This window comes from Psammomys obesus, unplaced genomic scaffold, assembly GCF_907164565.1.
Source record: "Psammomys obesus unplaced genomic scaffold, mPsaObe1.curated_primary_1811, whole genome shotgun sequence".
Lineage (NCBI taxonomy): Eukaryota > Metazoa > Chordata > Mammalia > Rodentia > Muridae > Psammomys > Psammomys obesus.
In genome coordinates, this window is record NW_026587215.1 from 3,143,543 (window position 1) to 3,167,787 (window position 24,245).

The 24,245-nt window shown below is 44.1% G+C and overlaps 1 protein-coding gene across 2 annotated transcripts in view; it reads right to left on the reverse strand.

The window, feature by feature from the left end:
* Positions 1–24,245, reverse strand: part of Mrtfa (myocardin related transcription factor A) — a 90,523-nt gene that overhangs the window by 31,884 nt on the left and 34,394 nt on the right. For both annotated transcript variants that reach the window (XM_055602995.1, XM_055602994.1), the window contains exon 2: positions 852–917. In XM_055602995.1, the coding sequence (XP_055458970.1) occupies positions 852–917 (66 nt within the window). The remainder of the gene's footprint in view (positions 1–851; positions 918–24,245) is intronic.

Below are 24,245 nucleotides of genomic sequence, written 5' to 3' on the forward strand. Positions count from 1 at the left end.
TGTGTGTGTGCGTGTGTGTGCCAGTGTGTCTCTGTGTGTGTGTGTGTATGTGAGTGTGCCAGTGTGTATGTGTCTGTGTGTGTGTGTGTCTGTGTGTCTGTGTCTGTGTGTGAGTGTGTGTGTGTGTGTGTGAGTGTGCCAGTGTGCGAGTGTGTCTCTGTGTGTCTGTGTGTGTGTGTGAGTGTGTGTGAGTGTGTGTGTGTGTGTGTGTGTGTGTGTGTGTGAGTATGTGTGTGTGAGAGTGAGTGTGTGTGTGTGTGCGCGCGCACGCGCGCGCTCTCTCTCTCTCTCTCACTGTCTTCTTCCTCAGGGTGGATCTGAGTGATGATGACATCCCAGCAGGGGAGGGAAGCTTGTGTGATCTGCTAAGTGTGAACTCACTAAGAAATGTCAGAAGAGCAAGACGGCTGGTCCCAGCATTCACTACCTACAATGCTCTTGGTATTCAAAGCAGGCTTTCTCTTGTTTCTAACAAATTCTAAGGTTTGGTTTCATTTCTACCCCAAGGGAAGCAGCCACTGGCCCCGTGTCATGGCAGCTCACCAACAGCTTCATCCAGGCAAATACACAACCATACTCGCCATGGGTGCCTCAGCATCTCTCTGAAATAAACTGTAGCCCACCTATCTGCAATAGAGGAGCCAAGGCGCCTCACACTCACAACTGCGCAGGGAGACAAGGTGTATGCAGCTAGAACAGCCCTGCTCCATGAAAGGGAAGCTTTGAAGCCCATGCAATTCAAAAGCAAAGGACCATTCGCTGACCTGCTTGAAGCCTAACACTGCTTGCTTTACTGACGGCGATGACACCAAGAGCCCTGATGGGAAAGCAGAGAGCAAGTGTACACTTACGAGGCATGATCCCTTGGCTCACCAGCTCCTCCCGGGTCCGCCGCTGCTGGAGCTTCAACTGCAGCACTGCATTGGTGGCAAAGGAGAAGACAGGTGAAGGTTAGTCAGCCATTCCACCTCAACACACTCGTTTTCAAATGCATGAAAAGTCCAAAAGTTAGGATGTAATGTGAGAAGAGGATCCCCAAAGTGCGCCTGAGAGTAACTGAGAAGTGGCCTGACACAGCAGGGTTTCCGCATTCTGCTGTGGGCGGCAAGAGGAAGTTGCGAAGAGCCTTGCAGGGTGATAACAATCCTCAAACTACCAGTCTTGCCTCCTGCTTAAAGCCTACAGCACTCAGCCTTCCCCCTGGGACTGAAGAACACCAATTCTGAGTTCACAGAAAAGGTAATGGGGCCAGCGGCCAGCACAGAGAGCTTCCAGTTGCTGCCCAGGTTTCCAGCAAATGTTTGCACACAACACGCTGAACAAATGCAGCTCCTCACAGAGACCGGATCTAAAAGTTACAGTTATTTTCACCATGCAACACTTTCCTCTAGACGAGAAGACATCCTGCCATTAACATGGTTCTGTTCTTTTTCTGCATTTTCACTCAGGGCCTTTCTCTGTTGAGACAACAAAGTGATATGACTCAATGCACATCCGGGCTAGCTCTCTTCTGCAACACTTGCTTAATGAACAACAGGGATTCTTATTAACTTAAGCACCAATCATCTCTACAACTGCACACTTTTCAGAGGATAAACCAGCATAGACAGCTGTGGTTAAGAGGCTGCGGAAATGTCCCGGGAGAGCTAGGAGGAGCCCACAGCCCAAAGCAAAAGTCTCTCTTCCATATACTGGGTTTCAACCGCAGGACCCTGAAAGTCACATCTGAGGGGAATGTACATCTACTAGGAATGGCAGTGTGCTAGCACAGGACTTTTCTACACAGAAGTTTTTAGAGGTGTCCAAGCATGGGAGAACAAAGGCTAGGCTCTCGCCAATGTCTCAAAGTCACAGGTACAATGTAGAACTTCTTTCTCCCTGAACTCCAATTGTGTTCCAAGCTCCCTTCCCTCGCTGGCACTAAGAGCGTCTGGACCCTATTCAGCAATCCTGCCTCCACTGCTCTTAGCTTACCATCACCACTCTCCCAGAATGTAACTGTGACTTACAGGCTGTCCTAGGGTAAGACATCCTGGTGAGATTGTTAAACTTTAACATTCCTTAAGCACCACAGACCTTTCTCCACTTTTAAATTTTCATCCTTTGCTTGAAAATGCCCACTTTCTTCATCCGGTCTCCCCTACATTCAGCATTACTCTGGGTCACCTAAGCTACCTTTTAGTGAGGCACTGCACGCAGTTACCTCCGAACATCTCCCTGCTAGCTTGCAAACTCCTTAAAATTAAAAAATATTCTTATTAAGCTGAGTATGGTGGCTCAGACCTATAACCCCAGCCCTTTTGAAGCTGAGGTGAAGGATTGCTACAGATTTCACATCAGCCTGAAGCTACACAGTAAAAGTCTGTCTCAAAAAAGAAAAAAAAATGTTATTTGTATTTTATTACAGTAGGCATTTAATAGCAGGAGTCTGTCTATCATTCCAGCTACTCAGAAGACTGAGGCAGGAGGATAAAAAATTCAAAGCCTATCTTGGCTATTTAAGAATTAAACTGGCCAGGCAGTGGTGGCACAACCTTTAATCCCAGCACTCAGGAAGCAGAGGCAGGTGAATCTCTGAGTTTGAGGCCAGCCTGGTCCCTGGTCTACAAAATGAATTCCAGGAGAGCTAGGGCCACACAGAGAAAACCCTGTCTTGAAGAAAAGCATTGGAAAAAAAAACCTGAACTGACGCTCAACATAATGACAGACCCAGTTTGGGAATCTAACAAAGAAGCTATTATTTTACAGATTAACAATATTTAAAATAAGGTCTAAATTAAACAGATAAACACAGCAACCATACCAGCGGCTGCTATTTATAGCATGTATTTATGCCAGCCCCTATCTACATACCTACACACCTTTGGGGGGGTTGCGGTGATGGGATCAGGCCCAGGGCCTTGAGCATGCTACGCAAGTGCACATTGACCTACCTACCTCTTAGCCCTATGCATTTGTTTTAAAATCACATAATTTTGGTAAGATCCCTAAGGAGACAGGCATTGTTTATCCCACCTTAAGGGTTGGGAAGCTGAGGCCTACAGAGATTAACCTAATCTGTCTCACTAGGAAGGGGTGGAGCAAATTTGAACCCAAATAATCTGATGTCATAATCTGAGCTCCTAACTTTGTTTCTCCCAAGATTTTCTGCAAGTCAGCTCTGCGGAGATAACAGACTCCTGGGTTGGCTATCTGGTGCTGAGGAGAACCACTGGTTCAGATTAGGGTCAAAGGAGATGAGGTAATCAACTCCAGTGGAGGAACTTAACCCAGGACCTAAACTGCGAGTAACACAAACACCGTCAGCAACAAGATACCAACAGCCGTGGCGAGGAGTTTGTTATGTGTTTGCTTCTGTGCTCACTGACTGACATGCTCTTAACTTAATTAACCATGCGCCGAGCCAGGCTCGCATAGCTCAGCGGTCATACTTAGCATATGCAAGGCCCTGAGTTTTACCTTCAGCTCTGAAGAAGATGGCTAACTCTGTGAAGATGGCTCTGGTCGTTATCTCCTTGTACAAATAAGAACACAAAAGCTGGTTGTAGGATAATCGATCACACTGTGAATACCGACATCCTGTTATTCACTGTTATTTTAAAACCTGCTTTTAGTTGTGGTGTGGCTCAGCCTTAGCACACACCTTTAATCCAAGAACACTCTGCTTGAATATTGCAAACAGGATTAAATAAAGTCAGCCATAGGTCAAGAGGTGGAACAAGCAACCACCTGACAGGCAGTGAACAGAGGACTTAAGAAAAAAAGCCATAGAGAGGAAGAGGAAGTCAGGAGGACAGAGAGATGTACAGGAAGTAGAAGGGAGGGACATTCAGTTTGAAGGAGGTTTTCTGAGACAGGCGTGGGAAAGGGGGCATTCATTCTGGGCCATCAGCTGAAGAGGAAGGTCAGTGGGGTGCTTTCTCTGCCTCTTTGGGCTAGCAGGCTTTCACATCAGCATCTGGCTCCCAAGTCTTTATTGGTAAAATTGAACAACGAGATTTTGTTAAAAACAACAGAACACAGCCCTTTAAATTTTTGTTTTGTGCCACAAAGATTAAGAAAACAGAAGCTGTGGTTCCCACCATGCTATACAACTCTCAGGTGTGGGTACGTAGCACGCAATGACTATTCATAAGAAAGAAAAGGGAGGAAGGCAGAGGCAGGCGAATCTCTGAGTTCAAGGACAGCCTGGTCTACAAAGTGAGTCTGGGACAGCCAAGGGCCAAGGCTATACAGAGAAACCCTGTCTTGAAAAATGAAAAAAAAAAAAAAAAAGAGAGGGGAGAGGGAGAAAGCAAAGCGAGTCAAGATGGAAGAGGATAAAAGGTCAAGGGTCTACCATCTTCTACAGTATTTCTAAGACCTGGTATAAGATAAGGTATTAAAAACTGCTTAAATGTAACAATTTGATATCAGAGAACAGAGAAACAAGGGAATTAAGTAGGAACACTCCAAATAAACAATAATTAGTGAAACAGCTATTATTCAAGAGTAGCTCTGAAATACCAGTTAACAGTCCCGAGTGAACCATACACAGCCAGCGGCATGGGCGCCTTTATGCAACTGTGTTGTTTTTGGAGACACAACACAGTGAGGGGTCTAGGGCTGGCCAGTTTCTAATCTGGTTTCTTTTTTTTTTTCTTCCAATTCTCCCTAAGAATTTTTATCATTTATGTGTATGGATGTTTGGCCTGAATCTTCATCTGTGTACCACATACATACAGTGCCTGTGGAAGCGAAGCAGACACTGGGCTCCCTGGAACTGGAGTTACTACTAGGTGTGAGCCACCACGCAGGTGCTGGGAATCAAACCTGGGTCCTCTGAAGAGCAGCCAGTTTTCTCCACCCCTGAGCAGTCCCTCCAGCTGGGTTTTCTAATTCTCTTCTGGCAACCACTCAGTTGATTCTTAGCCATATGCATTTGTTCATCTATATGGAGGCTGCCCACACATGCCCACTTAGAAGCAGATGCTGGATTAAGTGTGGGGTCTGGGAACAGAAAGGTAAAAGACAGGCCAGTGCACAAGCAGGCATTTCTGCTGGCTGAGCAGCGGCGTACAATCACTGAAGAGTGTGCCATGTTCTTATCCTCATGTCTCTCCCCAGACCAGCGCTGTCTTCGGTTCACAGGTAAAGGCAGTGCTGTAAGGCTGAGTTTGGTCCCTGGAACCCGCACTGTGAAAAAGAAAACCAACTCCTCTAAGCTGTCCTCTCTCTCACTCCATTCTCTCTCTCTTTCTCCAAACAAATTAAAAAATGTCATTTGATCTGGCTTTGGATATTTTGGGGGCGGGTGGAGAAGGCACTAAGGTTGTTAAGCACATCCCCACTACTCTCTAGCTTCACACTGGAGAACTCATGTTACGGGGAAGGTCCAGAGAAGAGAACGGTTGTTAGCCTTAGAAGCTTAGCGGGTGGTAATTAGCCACTCTCGCATGAGTGACACATCTATTTTGTGCGCGCACCATGCACTGTAGTTGGGGCCACCCTTAAATTAGTGGTGCTCGCATTGTAAAACACACGACCGGTCACTTAGAGCCAGACTGCTCTGAACACATATGTTCTTACATGTGTGATTAAGAGTAAGTGGAGTGAGCTGGAGAGATGGCTCAGTGGTTAAGTACTGGCCCAGGCTTGGTGTCTAGAGCTCACATGGAGGCTCACGACCACCTGCAACAGTTCTAGGGGACCTGACACCCTCTCCTGGTCTCTTCAGGCACTGGGCATGTCAAGTGCTACTTGAACATAAATGCAGGCAAAACAGCCACACACATAAAATGAAAATTAAAAAGACTAAGTAGGTAAAGAGTGGGGCATGGGGATGCGGCTCGGTTGGTGGAATCCTTGCCTTGCCTTCACTAGTCCAGTACCACACAAACTAGGTGACATGCCCCAGAGATCTGGGGGCAAAGGGATGAGGACAAAAGTTTAAAGTCGTTTTTGGCTTATATATACCCAGTTCAAGGCCACCTGGGGATATGAGATCCTGTTTCAAAATAAATTTTAAAAAAATTAAATAAAATTGCGAAGTAGCTGAAATGTACCCAGAGAGGAAGCTATTTCCCAAGTGCTGCTGGCTGGGTTACTTTCAGCACCAGCATTCAGTGTAGGAGCTGGGAATTAGAGTGGGGAGAGTGTTCATTCATTCATTCATTCATTCATTCATTCATTCATTCATTTAGCAAGAACTTACTGTACAGCTGCTGCTACAACAGGTCCTGTGTTTAATGCGTTCAGGGAAATGGGGAGACACATCATCTGGAGGCAGTGTTTTTTGGCTACTTTATTGGGTTCTTAAATCTACAAACGTTCTCCACCCCAATCCCTTCCAATCCCCCAACATGAGGTAGGTGAGAAAGAAGGTTAGAGGGGAGAGGGAGTGTAGACCTCTTTAGACTACTTCCTGCTGACTAGGGACATCAGATTCCTCGGGGCAAGTTTGCTTTTTGCCATCAGGATATTCAGTCTTGACAAACCGCAGCCAACAGCAACAACAGCCACAACAGCAGCAACAGCCACAACAGCAGCCTCTCTTCAGTGTCCCAGTCCCCAAGTTCCTTTCGAAGCTCTGGCATTTATCCCCTCTGAAAAGTTCCCAGAATCCCAAATGTCACACAGTCACAGAAACTATCTGCAGCTGGCAAAACTATGCCCTTTCTAGAGCATAAGACGAATCACAGTTAGCAGCTGTGGACAAGCTGAAGCAGCACCATATCCACATCTGGATTAAAACAAAAACACCCTCACATAACGTAACTAGTTTTTTTAAGTAACCAAAATTCTCACTACACACATCAAGTTAGTGATAACAAATAAGTAAGTATAAGTTGTGATAAATTTTGACAGTCAGAACAGTCAGGGCCCAGAACCCAGTTTTTCCTCCTTTAATGCTCTGGTGGCTATATTATAACATTTTCTCTTACTATTACAGGGTCAACTGTTTAAAACAGATTTCAGGGGAAACAAAAAAAAAAAAAAAAACAATAAAAAATAAGTCAGAGCACATGGCTTACACCCTTTATGCTTCTGTGCTCAGTTGCCTGAGGGTTCCTGTGCCAAGTGCCAGTATGTATGTTCACCTCTATCCATTCCATCTTAAAGTCCTTCTTGGCTCCCTATCAAGGAGGCTTCTCTCTCTCTCTCTTTCTGGTATTCTTTGAAGACACTGCTTGTTGCAGAGGATGCTGTGAAGACCAGATGGATACAGTCCCTGCCACTGGTGAAGTTTCCAGTTGCAGGGGAAATGAACAGCAGGTAAGGACTAGCAAGTGTGAAGGGTGTTTTCAAAGAAGCAGATTTAGATCCTAAAAGTGGTCAGCCTGTAAGACTGACTCATGCATTTCACACGTCCGAACCAGGGCTGTTAGGAATGCTATCTGAAGAGGACGGATTCTCATTTTTATGGAACTCTTACATCTAATGGGAAAAGGGGACTCAAAATGAATCATTACATGCTATAAGATAGTAATGTTGACTCATGGCTTACACCACATATGTGTGTGTGTGTGTGTGTGTGTACATGTATATACATATATGGTGTATGTATGTATGTATGTACACATGACACCACATGCTGAGTGGGAAGAAATCAAGCTGAGGCTGACTAGGAAATGCCCTCCCTGCTGCATATCTTTCATAGCGCTAGGAGGTGCTATTCAGGCTGCTGGGGGAAAGAAGACATCAATGGTCTTCACACAGAGTGTTACAATACTGACCTGCCAGTCAAAAGTGCTCCCTGGTACAACAGTGCCGTAACTGCTGTGGGAGAAACCAACCACTTTCTGGTTGGATGTGAGGCCTCCTTCACAGGAGGAAATTCACCCATTCTGTAAACCTGTACAGAAGCACAGGAGGTTGGAGAGGTCATAGGCCTGGGCAGGGGCTACTAGTGTTTTGCTAAGTGGACATGTTGTCAAATGGCCTTCTAAATATTTTGTGTTTATACCATAGATAGAGAAGCTTCTCTCTGCAGTGGTCACAGTGAATGCAGACTTAACTGGTCACAGTGCTGAGGTCAAGAAACCAGTGAGTGCTTTCCTCCCCAACAAGGCTCAGAGAACAATTGCTGGAACATGACGTGACGTGTTATGTGAGTGCTTATGAACATTCAATGGCCGCTGCACTCATAAACTCCAACAGCTGTGGTTACCGCCTACTATCAAGCCAGTCACTGTTCCAGTACGGACTAGAGGAGGGGCTCACAGGGCCCACCCCTAGCTGAAAACCTATTGGCAGCTGATGGCTGCAGGAATGAGGGATTATTGGAATATTTTATAAGTTCCAAGTAAATGCATTCAAAGGACATTTTAAAAAGAAGCAGAAGGCAAGAGCTACTGCCTTGACTCCGTTGCTAACTAAATCAAGCCACTTAACTTTTGTTAGCCTAAGTTTTCTTACTATCATGTAATTTTGGAAACTAATCCCTACCCATTAAGGCTTTGAAATTCCACAAATGTATACAAAACGTGCTTTGCGTATGTGTGAAACAGATCAGAGGCTTTCAAAAGACCGATTTTATTTATAGCAGAAGAACTGCTAGTGATCTGGTACACTTCCAAAGAGGCAACTTCAGTCCTTAAAGTAAAAGGGTCTTGCTTATAGCAAGACATTTTTGGAAGGAAAAAAAAAAAAACCGATTTATTTTATTTAGTAAGGGACAAGGTCTCATTATGTAGACATGGCTGACCTGGAACTCAGTATCTAGAGGATGCTAGACCCACAGAAATTCACCTGCCTCTGTCTCCCGAGTACTGGAATTTAAAGGTGTAAGCCATCCACACCCCAGTGAAAATTTTATTATCATTATTATTATTTAAATTTATGTGTCTAATTACCATGTTCAGGTGCCCATAGTGGGTGAGGCGGAAGACAGTGTCAGATCTCCTGGACACACGTAGTTGTGAGCTGCCTGAAATGGGTACTGGTAACAGAACTTGGTTCCTAAGAAAGAGTACTTTTGTTGAGGGTTCTATTGTTTGATAAAAATGCTATGACCAAGGCAACTTGGGGAGATGAAAGGATTTATTTCAGTTTATAGTTTCACACGACAGTTCATTACTGAAGAAGTCAAGGGCAAGAACTCAAGGCAGGAAGCTGGAGGCAGGAACTGATGCAGAGGCCATAGATGAGTGTTAGTTACTGGCTTGCTCCTCGTGTTTTGATCAGCCTGATTTCTTATACAACTTGGTACCACCTGCCAGGGTGTCACCATGATCAATGATCTGGGCCCTTCCTCCCTGATCATCAATCAAGAAAATGTACCCACAGGTTTGATGACAGGACAGTTTGGTGGGTACATTTTCTCAATTGAGGTTCCCTCTTCCAAAATAACTCTAGCTTGTGTCAAGTTAACATAAAACCAACCAGCATGGAGAGCAACAAACATTCTTAGTCACTGAGCCATCTTCTCCAGCCCCAGCAAAATACTCTTACTTAAAAATCATATCCCAAGTTGTTCTTGGTGGTGGGATGTGAAAGGAAGGAAGAAGGGAGATGGGGGAAGAGGTGAAGAAGGGGGAAGACAGAAAGAGGGAAGGTTAAGAAAAAGAAGAAGGAAAGGGAAGAACAGGGCAGGGCAGGGCAGGGCAGGGCAGGGCAGGGCAATACTGCTTCCCTCTGAAAGGCATCCCAGAAACACATACTCAGTGAGTGCCACTATGCTCCCAGATTCTAGTCCTCTTGTAAGTCTAAAGAGCAATACCCAATGCGTGTGCTGGCACACTCCTTTAATCCTAGTACTCAGGAGGCAGAAGCAGGCAGATCTCTAAGTTTGAGATAAACCTGGTATACAGAGAGAACAGCCAGGACTACACTGAAAAACCTGTATTGAAAAACCAGATAGATTAGACAAACAGACAGACAGACAGACAGATCCCAGAAAAGAAACCTTGTCTCAAAAAACCAAAATCAGGCAAGTAAGTAAGTAAGTAAGTAAAGAGCAAGACCCCAGGAAGGGCAGAAGAATAGGCAACATTCATTACTGAAATTAAATGTAGAGTGAATGTTCAAAGTATGCTCCTAAAATTCCATGTACAGGGAGTGGCTGAGGGACCCACAAAGATCCACTTAACTTTTGCCAGCTAAACTTCAAGGCCCAGAGTTAAGACAAAAATGAAGAAACAGAAGACAATGAAAGCATACTGTCTTTGGGGGCCTACTGATTCACTCAGCTAGAGCTGAGTGTGCCCAAGTATGCTTGTGATCACAGCACTGAGGTGGCTGAGGCAGGAGGCTCTAGAATGAGAAGTCAACCTAAGCTACACAGTGAGACTCACTAGAAGGAAGGGGTATGGAGGAGAGGATGATCGTACGGTTAAATCTTGGCACACACTGGATCTTGGCACAGAAAAATGACAGCAGGGGGTAATGGATGGAATCCATATAAAGCTTGTGTTCACCTAACAGCTACATGGCACTGATCATGTCCCACAGTTGTGTAAGAGGCTGTGTGAAGGTCTTTGGAACTCTCTGTGCCACTTGTTTAAGTCTGAAGCTGTTCTAAAATAAAAGTTTATTTTAAAAAGTTGTCATCTAGGACTGGAGAGATGGCTCAGCAGTTAAGAACACTGGCTGCTCTTCAGGTGATCCGAGATTGATTCCCAGCACCCACATGGAGGCTCACAACAGTCTGTAACTCCAGCTCCAGCTGATCCAGCTCTCTTCTGGTCTCCACAGGCACCAGGCACACATTGTTGCACAGAGGTATATATGCAGACAAAAACCCAGACACAAAATTTAAAAAAATCACAATAACAACAAAAAACCTTGTAAGTTTTATTTCTTCAGAAGGATTTATTAATTAGTGAATCACATCAAGGGTCAGGCTTTCAAACTGAAATGCTGCCACCTCTTGGACACAAAGAAACCTCTATTCAACAAACAACTAATTATGAAGGACATAGAGTTAGTAGGCTTTCTAATGGAGTCAAAGCACAAACAAACATAATTAATATTACAATGTAATTCTGTAAAGATAATACTATAGAAGAACTCTGATTTTCTGTTAGGACACAAGGCTCACGGACTGAGAGTTCAAACTCGATTGTTTGATAAGCTCTATCATTCAACCTTTTTAGGAACCCACTTAGAAGTCAGAAATAGGGCTGGAGAGATGGCTCAGAGGTTAAGAGCACTGACTGTTCTTCCAAAGTTCCTGAGTTCAACTCCCAGCAACCACATGGTGGCTCATAACCATCTTTAATGTAATGCAGCAAGTGCTCTTATCTTCAGCCCCTTGGGAGGTTCCTTTTCTAATGGAATTATTAGACTGCAAAGAAGTGATAAGAAAATAAAAATGAGAGCATGAGGTTTAAGTACACACACACAAACACAGACAATCTGAACTTTTAAAATTGTATATGCAAAAAATTCTGGCACACAAACTTAGCAATTTCTCCCTGTAAAATTTTAGGTAGCAGTCCTTTTTCTTTGTGCTCATGATGGACCTAGAGGGAGCGGACACAGCCTTGACGGACAATGACAATGGCCAGTTCATGAACCTGTAAGTGCCATGACAGTGGTCCTTGAGTAGCCCCATCATTGGGGCCAAGGACCAGATGAACATTGCCAAGGTTGACAGGGTCACAGGCAGCTTTAACGGCCAGTTTAAAACCTATTCCGCCTGCAGGCCATTCACAAGGTGGGCAAGTCAGATGGCCAACAGCATCATCTCACAGAAATTCCGCTCAGAGGAAATTCGGGGATGTGTGATATACAATGAGAACCCATCTCAAACTCTAGGTAGTATAAAATTTCAGCTTTCTAACAGAAAAAGATTGAAGATTCAAAAATAAACTTTGGGAAAGGCTGCAGCAAAACTTGTACAGATTTCATCTGTAAAATTAAACTTCATGCACTATGTGAAGTCAGGAGCTACAAGGTCAACAGCCAACAGTGCTGAAGAGCGTTACTCTCAATCTCAGACCCATGTAGGAGAAAGCTGGGCCACTCACGTGTTACAATTTCCCACAGCACCTGTTCCATGCTTAGTAAGGACAAATGAGAAGCAGAGGAGCAAAGGCACGTGCAACCCTAGGACGCTCGCCTAAGTTGTCCTACGAACCGCAGCTCCATTTCCTGACATTTGTGCAGTTGCATCTGCAAAAACAACAATCCACTGCTGCAGGTTCTGCACAAAATTGACAGAACAAACCTGCATTTGGCCAACAGAGAAATGAGATCAACGCCTCTCCAGCACCTCAGAAGTCATCTCCATCTTTCCTGTCACAGACCCACTTTTTAAGTCAGGTTTCTGGCTCCTTCAACACAGTGCACAGTTGGAAGGGGACAGGCCAAATCGCAAGTTCAAATATAATACAGAACAGCAGCACACATATCAGAGGAGTACTTTTAAAACTTTGGTTTGGCACACAACGTTTGTACATTTTTTATGAAGCAAAATGTGATGTTTTTACTTACTCTTGTGTAACTGGGTACTAATCAGGGTAATTAGCATATCCATCACCTTAAACTTTTATCATTTCTTCATGCTGAGTAGGCTCAAAATTCCTCCCGTTTGGGACTACCCAATGCATGACTGTTAACTATATCCACCAAGAATGTTTACTTTGAAAATTTCTCTGAGAGGAGCTTGTACTTCCCTCTTGTGTCATGAGCATCCCTAGACAGCCTCACCCTCATGGTTTCAGGAAAATAAGTGAGACTTTTTTGACAACCTATGTGATCTACTTCAAGCAAGACTCTTTCTTCGCTGGCCCTGCAGATTCTCATGAGCATGGAAACAGCCAGAACTGCAGCAACAGCTGGGGATCATTAAACTGACAGAAATAGCCTAGGAGACTCCAACGTGTGTGAGTGGGGGAAGGAGAGGTTGAGTATCAGATTAAAAAAATCAAAAGGGCAACAGGCAAGGTGGGGGTGAAACCTAAGGAGAGTCTCCTGCCAGGGTGGACAGAACAAATGAAGGGGCAACTGACTACACCAAAGCTGCCTCACCCTACCTACTGTTAGATGGAAGGCTCAGTCAAACCTGAGAATGACAGTCCGGGCTGTGGAGAGAAAAGTTATAGAGTGTTGAAGTCTAGCCTCAAATCATCTCAGTCTGAAGGAATCTTTGAGAGGAGATGAGCCAGTCCCAGGGATGTCCTGACAGTAGAAACCAAGTCCACCACAAGGCAGACCAAGGGCTGTGAGTACGGCAACCCCTAGGCAGACCCAGCCATGCCAGGCCCAAGGCATTCACTTCCTCAACTGGAGAGGACCAAACGCTACAGGAACTGCTCTTGTCAGGGCACATCTACCCTCCACCCCCAATGGCCTTCCAACCTGGCACACTTCAGGGACTGGTGCAGGAATGTGCCATCTGCCTAGCCACAGCCCAAGTGCGTTCAGCACATCCCTGAATGTCCTAGGGGAGCTTTATTCAGATCACCCCCAAAGAAGTAGATCTGCATATCCTGATCTGCACATTTGACTCTGATCGGGTCCAGGGCCTTGTAACCTTCTTCATCCCATACTTGCCGGGGTGCCCACTCAGTATCACCAGAAACTCTCCCTGCAGGGTGATCCTGTAACTAAGCATGCAGGACTGTAGACTCTTCCCCACAGGAAAGCCTGGACAGGGGAGCGTTCACATGCAGACGCCATGCTGCAACTGCCTTGGTAAGAGATTTTATAGGTATGAGACTGCATGGACTCGGCCACACATTTTATCCGATGGCTCTCAAGATCTGCTGGAGAAAGCTCCATCGGAATGTGTGGGCCTGGCTGTCCTGGCACTCGCTCTGTACCTCAGGCTGCTTTGAACTCACAGCCTCCCAGAGTGCTGGGATTAAAGGCATGTGTCTAACTACAAACCAGACAGCAAACTGTGTTCATGTTTATTTCAAAATGCACCAGTCTTGTCTTACAACTATATTTGAATCTACAATTTTCCATAATGAATCCGTATAATAAGTGATAATGAAATAATGAAACCTTACAATAAATGGCTGACTCTTGAATATTTCAAGTTATATTATTAAGAAAGGTGGAGGATATTAAAAGTATAAACCCACTTGAGACTAAAATCAAAGGAGTCTGAATTACATAGGTAATAGAGTTAAATCTAGGCAATAACATCAGAGGACAAGCTTTGCTGGCCAGACTTCTGTAGCTGTAACACAGTTCACTGTGGCAGCCTAGGTGAGTAGAACTGCATTTCACATCTCTTACCTATTCTTAACAGCATGGAGCCTTTAACCAATATTTAAAACTTAACTTGATACATATTACAAATAGCCTCGGAGCTGGAAAGATGGCTCAATGATTAAGAGCACTGACTTCTTCCAAAGGACCCACGTTCAATTCCCAGCACCCATACAGAAGTTCCCAATTGTCTGTAACTCCAAAATCTGACACCCTCACACAGACATACATGCAGGCACAACACCAATGCACATAAAATAAAAATAAATAAATTATTAAAAACAACAAACAAACAAATAAAAAGCCCCACAAAAGAGCCTCTTACTGTGTACTCTCCATATGGAAGTGAGGACAGAAGCAAGGAGAGAATAGTACGAGTTCATGTCACACCTTACAGAGAGCTCACGTGACCTCCACATACACCACTGGCAAGATCAAACCAGGAACAGCAGGTTCAAGACAATCTGCTCCATGCCGAGACACTACCTGCCTACCATGTAAAGGCTTCCACCTCAAGGAATTAAGTATGACATCCAGTGACCTGACTGACGCCTCTCAGATGTAACAAGAAATAAACCATCTCTTGGTCCAGCATCATATTATGAATGTAGCTGAAGAGCATTACAGAAAAATTATTGATTAATATCGCTGACAATTAGCAAAAGCAAACTATTTAAGAATTATTACATGAGAATGACTAAGGCCAGATTAGGAAAATCTCAGTTACTTCAGAATAAACGCATCTTCCTATGGACATAACACTGCCCTCTAGTGCCCAGAAACACAGTAATTATCAGCAAGCTCAGTAAACTAAATTTCCAGTGTGCACTGTACGGTTGATCTACAAAAAGCTTTGGTGTGCACTTTGGAGGACCAGACAGAAAAGTTTGGGTTATCACATACATTACAAGAAAACACCATAAAGAGTACAAAAGAACTTTAAGGGACTCACAAATCCGAGGGATACTATAAGCACGGAATGGCCAGTGAGACAGCGCAGTGACGAAGATACTTTTGAGCAGAGTTCCATCCTCAGAATCCACAGGTGGAAGCAGTGAACAGCAGTGCCATCCACCTACACACTGTGTCTTCAGGTATGCGTGTGCCCATACACAAACACACACACAAAGTAAGTAAATGCTTAAAATCTGAAGAATTGTAAGCTTAGAGGTAAACTGCTGGAGAACAAAAGCATTCTGTAATGTTCATGGAGGCAGCAGTGTATTAGAAATTTTTGAAACACTTCGACCTCATAAGCGAGCGATGAACAGCAAGAGCCAAGGCTGAGAGATAGGAAGTGCTGCAAGATTAGAACACAGCCAGCACCCTTCAAGTTAGCTGCAATGGTAAGCTGGTGAAGAGGAATAGGCAGGCAGGAGGGGAGAGAAACAGGGAGGGCAGAGAACTGGCCCATCTCAAAAGGCAGCCAACACCAACATCTGCTACCTACATCTAATTAAAATCAAATACAGAGAAACATTCAGTTTCTCAATAATGTCGGCACATTTCAAGCCACAATGGCCACATCTGTCTAGTAACCACCGTGGCTGGCAGTATAGACACAGTGCTGGGCAGCACTGGAGCAGAAGGTGGTATAAAACCACAAACGCCATCTCCAGGACACTCACTCCTCCTTAAAAAACAACAATCAAGCAGATCTGATCCTTGCCAACGTCTATTAAAGAAAAGAAATCCAGGAAGAAAAATGACTGTTATTAGGAATTTATCCAATATAATGAAACAGAAGACTAACACACACCATTTTCACTGTATATCTTTGGGTATTCAGGATAATCCACTTCTTTTGTGTGCTAAAAAAAAAAAAAAGATGCTTACATTAAAACGATTAGCTAATTAGAGAAGACATGATCTGAGTCCTCCAAGGCTTGTCCAATGTGGTAATACAGACCAACACAAAGTCTGAAACAGTTAGGTGAGGTTGTGGGGGTGTGTTTTTTTTAAAGGGGGTTGAGTATGACTTTGTAGATAACAGTGTGTGTTGCACACCTGAGAGATGGACAGAATTCCAAACTCTGTTTAGGGCTTAGAGTGAACATCTCAAACTGCCATTTTGACCTTACTTATGACACCTGCATTTCTGCTTACACAGCATTTTCACACTAATGCAATTCTTCCCTTTTTACTTCCAATGCTATCGCCTGAACCCAGGGCTTTTCACCCAGCACCAACGTAATCTGCAGAGACATTAACCTAGGAAGCGGGGACTCTGGAACTTTACAACTCTCTAGATTCCACAAAAATGAAGGGTTTCCGCCCAGTGACTGAAGTCTCCCTGTCTCTCAGGCGCCTCCCTCGGAAGAGTCACAGTATCACTCTCACTTAGATCCAGCACTCTTACAGATTTTTACAAACAAACAAAACTACTGCCTCTCAATCTGCTCTTAAAATGTCTTTGCAAACTGGGTGCTGAAGATCAGTCTCAAGAACTTAAAAAGTCTATGCTTTTAGAAAAGTAGCACTTGCAGATAATGGCATGAATCAATGACTATAGATCATTTCCAACCTAAGAAACAAGAGTGATCATTCTTCTTTCATGCAAATTGTATAAAATTTTGATCAAGACTCCGTCTACTCCCACCAATAACCCAGAACACCTGTGAAAGGATTTTTCTCAAATTAAAAACTTTTTGCAGGACTCAAATGCATCTACTTCACTGCAAAAGAATATTTTGTCATCAGTTTCAGAAGAGCAAAAAAGGCTGTTGTACTTGAGGAACAGCAGACAACAAGGCCATAATCAATAGCTCCCTATTTATTTTTAGCCAGTGATTTCTTGATAAGATAAATGGCTGCTCTAAGGAGGGCAGGAATGGAGCCCGGCTTCTTGCGATATTGGACTCGTATGTGACCCACAAACAGTGGGATCACAGCTTTTCCATCACTTCTACCACCGAGGCTTGCCCATTGTTATCACTGCTCACCTGGTTCTTAAACACACGCTACGGCACTATGTACAGGTACCAGTGTGCTGAGTGTTCAACAAGCTTCAATACAAACTGCGAGAATAAGCCGTTCACAGTCAAAGCTTGAGTGGATACGCATAAAGAGGCATCAGTAAATGACAGCAATTCATTTAAGTGGGGGAGGAGCATGCAAACACCAGAGCAATAAATATGCTAACCTTCCCGCAAACTGTGGTAAGGGGTCAGGCACACTGCTGAGTAGCTGTCCTTCCCGGGCTTTAGGACAATCCATGAGAGTGGCAGGATCCTGCAGGTGGGCTGACAAATCTTGGTCTTCTCCAGCGGGCTGGAGATATAAGACTCCAGAGGCCAGTACTGCAAGAAGCCAGTCTCCATCCCTGCCCTCCTTAGAGCAGCCATTTACCATCTGCTGAGGATTTGATTAGCATTGCTCTTTAAGTTAAAGGGGGCACTTCATTTTTTGCAATGCAAAGTGTTGCAAGAATAGTGAAAGCCCAAGTTTACTTAGGGAGTGGGGCATTAAAAGCACTGACAGCAGCAGGGCAGAATCAGAAAGTCTCCTGGCAAAGCGTTTCTTCCTGTCAGCACTGGGACTCGACACCGACACCTCCCTTCACCACCCGAATGCCAAAAAAGCAGGGCCGGGATGAGTTCAATGCGTAGAGCTGGAAGACTCAAGGGCTCCCTCAGAGAAAACGCTCGCTCGTAGCAACCTCCCAACCTCATTCACCCAAAATAGTAAACAGTTGGTTTCTCTGCTCAGAACCAAAAGACTCCTGCCAGACAGGTCACATGACCAGGCTCCCTCCTCTCGCCTGCCTCCCTTCCTTCATGTGCAAAGCCTGTCCTGAAGTAAAACAAGGAGCTAAAACACTAAAGCACTATTTTATTTCACTTGACAATTGTGTTTAAAATGTTTGCAGATGAAAGAACCAAATTTGGGAATAAGAATTCAGGAAGAACTGACTTCGAAAAAAGCCATATCCCAGCAATGAGATGAGATGGGAACCATAAATACAACAGTTGTTAAAACAGTAAATGTGCTCAATGAATGAATGAAGGGACAGTTAACATGGCAAATGAGCTCAATAAATGACAGTTAACATGGCAAATGTGCTCAACGAATGAATGGACAGTTAACATGAAAATGAGCTCAATGAATGAATCAAGGGACAATTAACATGGCAAATGTGCTCAATGAATGAATGAAGAAACATTTCTTTATAAACTGTGAGCACTGTGGTGATAAACTCTACATGAAGATATAGCTTATTACATATCTGACCTTTTCAGTTCAAAACAAACCAAAGGCCAGTCTTCATTTTCATTCATTCATTCATTCATTCATTCATTCATTCATTCATTCATTCATTCATTCATTCATAGTTGTTTGTTAGTTGTTTTACTTCCCCAAACCAGGGTTTCTCTGTGTAGCCTTGGCTGTCCTGGAACTCACAGTGATCTGCCTGCCTCTGCCTCCCTGAGTGTTGGGATTACAAGCCATGCACCAACATGCCTGGCTGGCCTTTCTTTTGAAAAAAGAAAACAAAACAAAACAAACAGTCACTGGCTGGCCTCAACTTCTCTCCAACCTTAGGCCCCAGTACAGGGATCACAGGTATACACAATCATAATTGTGATGATCTGAGTAAGAATGGTCCCAAAAGGCTCACATATCTGAATGCTTAGTCATCAAGGACCGGCTCTATCTGGAAGCATTAGAAGGATTAAAAAGTATGGCCATTTTGGAGAATGTGTCACTGGGGGTGGGCTTTGAGGTTTCTAAAGCCCATGCCAGGACCAGGCTCTCTCTCTGCCTGTGGATCAGGATGTAGCTCTCAGCTACTTTCCCAGCACCAGGCCTGCACCATGCTCCCTATAAATGATAATAATAGACTAGGCCCCTGAAACTGTAAATAAGCCCCAATTAAATGCTTTCTTTTTTATATGAGTTACCTTGGTAATGGTATCTTTTCACAGCAATAGAACAGTGACTAAGACAGAAGCAGGCACTAAGGAGTAGGGTATTGCTGTGACAGACCTGACCATGACGTTGTTGAAGGAATATGGAAGACTTTGGGGCTTTGGACTAGGAAAGCAGTTGGACATTGTATGTGGTGCTTAATGAACCATCCGATCATGAGCTTGGGGAAGCACCGAGGGTGATTTGAACTGTGGGGCCGAACTCAAGGTTTCAGAGGGGAAGAGTATTAGTAAATGGCTGTTCTTGGGGTATTTTGGCAAAGAATGTGGCTGCTTTCTGCCCTTCTCCAGAAAGGAAAAAAAAATCTGTCTGAGGCTAAACTGAAGAGTTTTAGATTAATGGCACTGGCAGAGGAGATTTCAAGACAGCCTAGAAACTGTGTCAAGTAGTTATTAGCCATCATTCTTATGAAGATCTACAAGAAAAGGAGCAAGCTAGCAAAGAGAACAGGCTTCCTTCTTCTGTGCCCTTTATATAAGCTGCCGGCAGAAGGTGTGAGGCCCAGATTAAAAGTAGATCTTCTCGCTTCAAAAGACCTGGATTAAAAATGGGTCTTCCTACGTCAAATGATTTAAGAAAGAAAGAAATCCTTCAGAGGTGTGCCCAGCCATTTGGATTTTAGTTAATTCCAGATGTAGTCAAGCTGACAATTAAGAGTACCCATCACAATGAGTAACTAAAATAAGGGGCCTAAAGAGCTGCCTAAGTCTGAGACCACAGAGTGAGACAACAATGGCAGCCCATGAGGCATCTGAGATTTATAACCCTGTCTTGTCACCTTCACCTTAACGTTTGATTTTACTCACTTAGATGGCACAGTCTCATTATTCACCTTTAGGGAGGTGATCAGGACAGCTATACCAACAGGATGAACTGAAATACCTACCCAGGTCACTGCAGAAGCAGCTGCCACAACACTCACTGGCATTTCCACCTATAGCAGTGGTTCTCAATCTGCGGGTTGTGACCCCTTTTGGAGGTTTAACAACCCTTTTACAGGGGTCCCAGATCAAATGTCTTGCATATTAGATATTTACATTACAATTCATAACAGTAGCAAAATTAGTTATGAAGAAGCAACAAGAATAATGTATGGCTGGGGTCACCACAGCATGAGGAACCGTAGTAAGGACCGTGGTGTTAGGGAGGTTGAGAGCCACTGACCTATAGGGATAACAATAGGTCAGATACTAAGGCTGGCAGCTCAGAGACATGCCACCTTACTCTTCCCATACAAGGTTTCTTGGCATTCAGAAGCTGAGCAAGGCGTGCAGTGCAGAGGAATATAAACTGCTACGCTGAGTAATTTGTTCCAGGGGAAGGAAAATAGGTGAAGTTCAGGAATCTAATGCATCACCGTATTTGCCACAGCTCCTACTCATAGAGCCAGCTGGGAGGTAAGCTATCAAAGCCTCTCTTCATCTACCCCCACACACTGAAAACTTCTAAGTATTAGTGAAACAGAAGGAAAGAACAAAGACAATCCTCTCATCAGGAACTCCTAGTCCAGCCATACCCTTTCCAACAAGAGCATCTGTAGGGTGCTCAGCTGACAGAATAAGAAAGCCTGAATCTGGTGCTGAGGAAGGGAACAAACAGCTGAGGTTCTTGAACACAAATGCTCCTGTGGAAACAGTTTACAAGTGCCAAGAATCCTAATCCTGAGTGACTTTAGGGCCTCTACTGCTGTGAGGAAACACCATGACCAAAAAGCAAGTTGGGAAGAAAAGGGTTTATTTGGCTTATACTTCCATGTTGTAGTCCGTCACTGAAGGAAGTCAGGTCAGGAACTCAAACAGGGCAAGAACCTACAGCCAAAGCTGATGCAGAGGCCACGGAGGAGTGCTGCTTACTGGCTTGGTCTTGATGGCTTGCTCGGCCTGCTTTCTTATAGAATCCAGGACCACCAGCCCAGAGATGGCACCATCCACAATGGGCTAGGCCCTCCCCGTAAGTCACTAATTAAGAAAATGCCCTACAGGATTACCTACAGCCAGATCTTAGGGAGGCATTTTCTCAGCTGAGGTTCCCTCCTCTCTCATGACCCTGGCTTATGCCAAGTTGACATAAAACTAGCACCTACTCAGGAAAGATAAAAACATATGACCACATAAGGGCCATACATGAACACACAGGTCAGTAATTCCTCAAACCAGAAACAAGTTAAATATTCTTTGACTTGTGAATGGTATAAAAAATTATGGTGAATAATAAATATTCAGCAATTAAACAAACAAGCAAACAAATAAACTACAAAGTGTTGCCATAGCAGCACATTCCAGTGCTGGGTTATCTTCCTCAGAACCCACTGAACTACATTCCTAAAATCGAAGATCACCAACACGAAGAAACTGACTTTTTTTTCTTTTGTTTCCTCAAAAATCGTAGACTACAAATGTTACCCACTAGAGTGGACGTGTGAGGAATGCAGGCTCTGTATGAGTCTGTCTTTTCCTTTCCTTTCTCTTGACCTAGCAATGGTCTAGCAGCAGACTCTTACTGTTTCACAGAATCTATTGTGATTTTCTTTCTTCTCTCTCTTTTTAAAGCTCATTAAAAAATATAGAATGCTTACATAAAACACATGCCTATTATTTGCATACAAAAACATTTCTAGACTACGAAAAAAATACAGACTCTAGAGTCAGATGCCTGGGTTTAAGTGTTGTGTCTACCATTTGCTATGAGACCTTGAGATATTTCTATTTTTGTGTCCCCATTTCATCACTTATAAAGTATGGATGAAGACAGGCATGGTGGTACACGCCTGTAATCCCAGCACTTGGGGAGGCAGAGGCAGGTGGATCTCTGTGAAGTTCAAGGCCAGCCTCGTCTACAGAGCTAGTCCAGGACAGCCAAGGCCACACAGAGAAACCGTGTCTTGAAAAACCAATAAAGGAAGGAAGGGAGGAGGGAAGGAAAAAGGGGGAGAAGGAGGGAGGGAAGGAGGGAGGGAGGGAAGAGATAACCCACCTATGGGATCACTGTAATCAATAGATTAGCACATGTGGAGTACTTAAGACAGTGCCCACTCTATACTGATTCAGCACATGTGAGCTGGTGTCACTACCCTGTATGTAACATGGACACAGACATGTCCATACACAGCACAGAGAGAAGGAAGGTCTCTACGTGGGGGCAGGGATAGAAAAAAACTTTATTTTCCTCTTCCTCCTTTTGGTATGAGTCTTCAGGTTTTTATCAAACAAATACTGACTTTAAAAAAAAGATTTATTTATTACATATATAATGTTCGTCTGCATGTACACCTGCAGTCCAGAAGAGGGCACCAAATCTCATTATAGATGGTCATGAGCCAAGCCACCATGCTGGGACTTGAACTCAGGTCCTCTGGAAGAGCAGCCAGTGCTCTTAACCTCTGAGCCCCCTCTCCAGCCCAAATACTGACTTTTTAAAAACATGGTTTCCCCCCGCAAACAAACAAATAGTGAAAGAAAGCATGCTGGGGTAGGAATCGGGAATCTTGTTTTCGGTTTGTGCTGCTTATTGTCCAGCTCTATGCCTCATGGCATCATTTCCATCTTCAAAGCAGTACTCAGAACAAGGAAGGTGTCCCCCTCTCTAAAATGGGATGTCCCTAGATTTATGGTAGCATTAGACGAACCATACCACTTATTTTATTTTGCTTTCCTTAAAATTATGTCAGTACTCTGTGCACATGTGATGAGGGGATGGGGCAGCGTGTGTGCACAGACCAAGGTGCGTGTGGTCAGAGGACAGCTTTGCGGAGCTGACTTTCTCCTTACAGCTTTACACGGGCTCTGGGCTTAAATTCAGGTCCTCATGCTTGCAGGGCGAGTGTTCTTACCTCCCAAGTCATCTTGCCATCCCTGCTTTCCTTTTGAAATTTGCTGTCTACCTACCAAGCAGCAAGCACTGTGGACACAGACTGAAAGCACACCTCAGTCCCTGCTCTTTGCACATCTAACGGTTCAGGCAGCTTACAGACATGGCGGTGGACTTGTACCCATTAGCACCATCTCTCAACCTGACAGCTAGGAACTGAGAAACAGGTACCTGTGCGGTTGGGAGGAGTCAGAGCAGGTCTCCAGGAAGACAACACCTCTGAACTGAATCTAGACTTGGCTGGAGGCTGGGTGTGCTGGCACACACCATTAGTCCCAACTTTTGGGTGAGAGAGGCAGGTGGAGCTCCGTGAGCTCAAGGCCGGTCTGCTCTACATACTGAGTTTCAGGCCACTCAGGGCTACCCAGTGAGACCCCATCAAATAACAGCAAAAGAACACCTTTAAAATATAGAATGGTTTCTCCGGGGAAAGTCTGCTTATAAGGTTGGATGAGCATTCTAACCAAAGGGGGGGGGAACACCCCCACACACACACAAAGTTAAGAGAGTAACAACAACTGCTCGAGAAATGTAGAATAAAGAAAGATATACAGAAAGAGCAGCGTGGGCACGAAAGAGATGAGAGGTGGCACAGAAGCTGGTCGGGAAGGGAGGAACGAGCGCTGAAGACCTGGCAATCTCCAGAAGACAGGAGACAAGATGTCCTTTATTATCCAAAACAACTACGGGCTGGTGACATGGCTCAGCTGGCTTGCCTAGCATGCATGAAGTCCTGGGCTCCTTCCCCAGCACTGCAAACACTGTGCGTGGTGGCACATGCCTATGATCCAGGCACTTGGGAGGCTGATTGGGTCATGTGAGACCCTAACTCAAATGAAGGTACATATGCTACAATAAACCTGATAATGACTACCGTAAGATGTTATACATATAGCATTTAGCTGCGCACTTCAAGATTTATATTTATTTTATGTATTTGAATGTTTTGCCTACACTTACTTATGTACACATGTGTACAGTGTCAACAAAAGCCAGAAGAGGGCATGCGATCCCCAAGAACTGAGGTAGAAACTCTTAGAGCTGCCCTGTGGGGCCTATGGACTGAACCTGGGTTTTCTATCTTCTGTTTTTAAGATTTATTTACTATTTATTCATTCATTCATTCATTCATTCATTCATTCATTCATTCATTCATTCATTCATTCATTTACTTACTTACTTATTTATTTATTTATTTATTTATTTATTTATTTATTTATTTATTTATTTATTTATTTATTTATTTGCAGAGTTCTGCCTGCATGTGTGTCTGCACTCCAGAAGAGGGCACCAGATCTCATCAT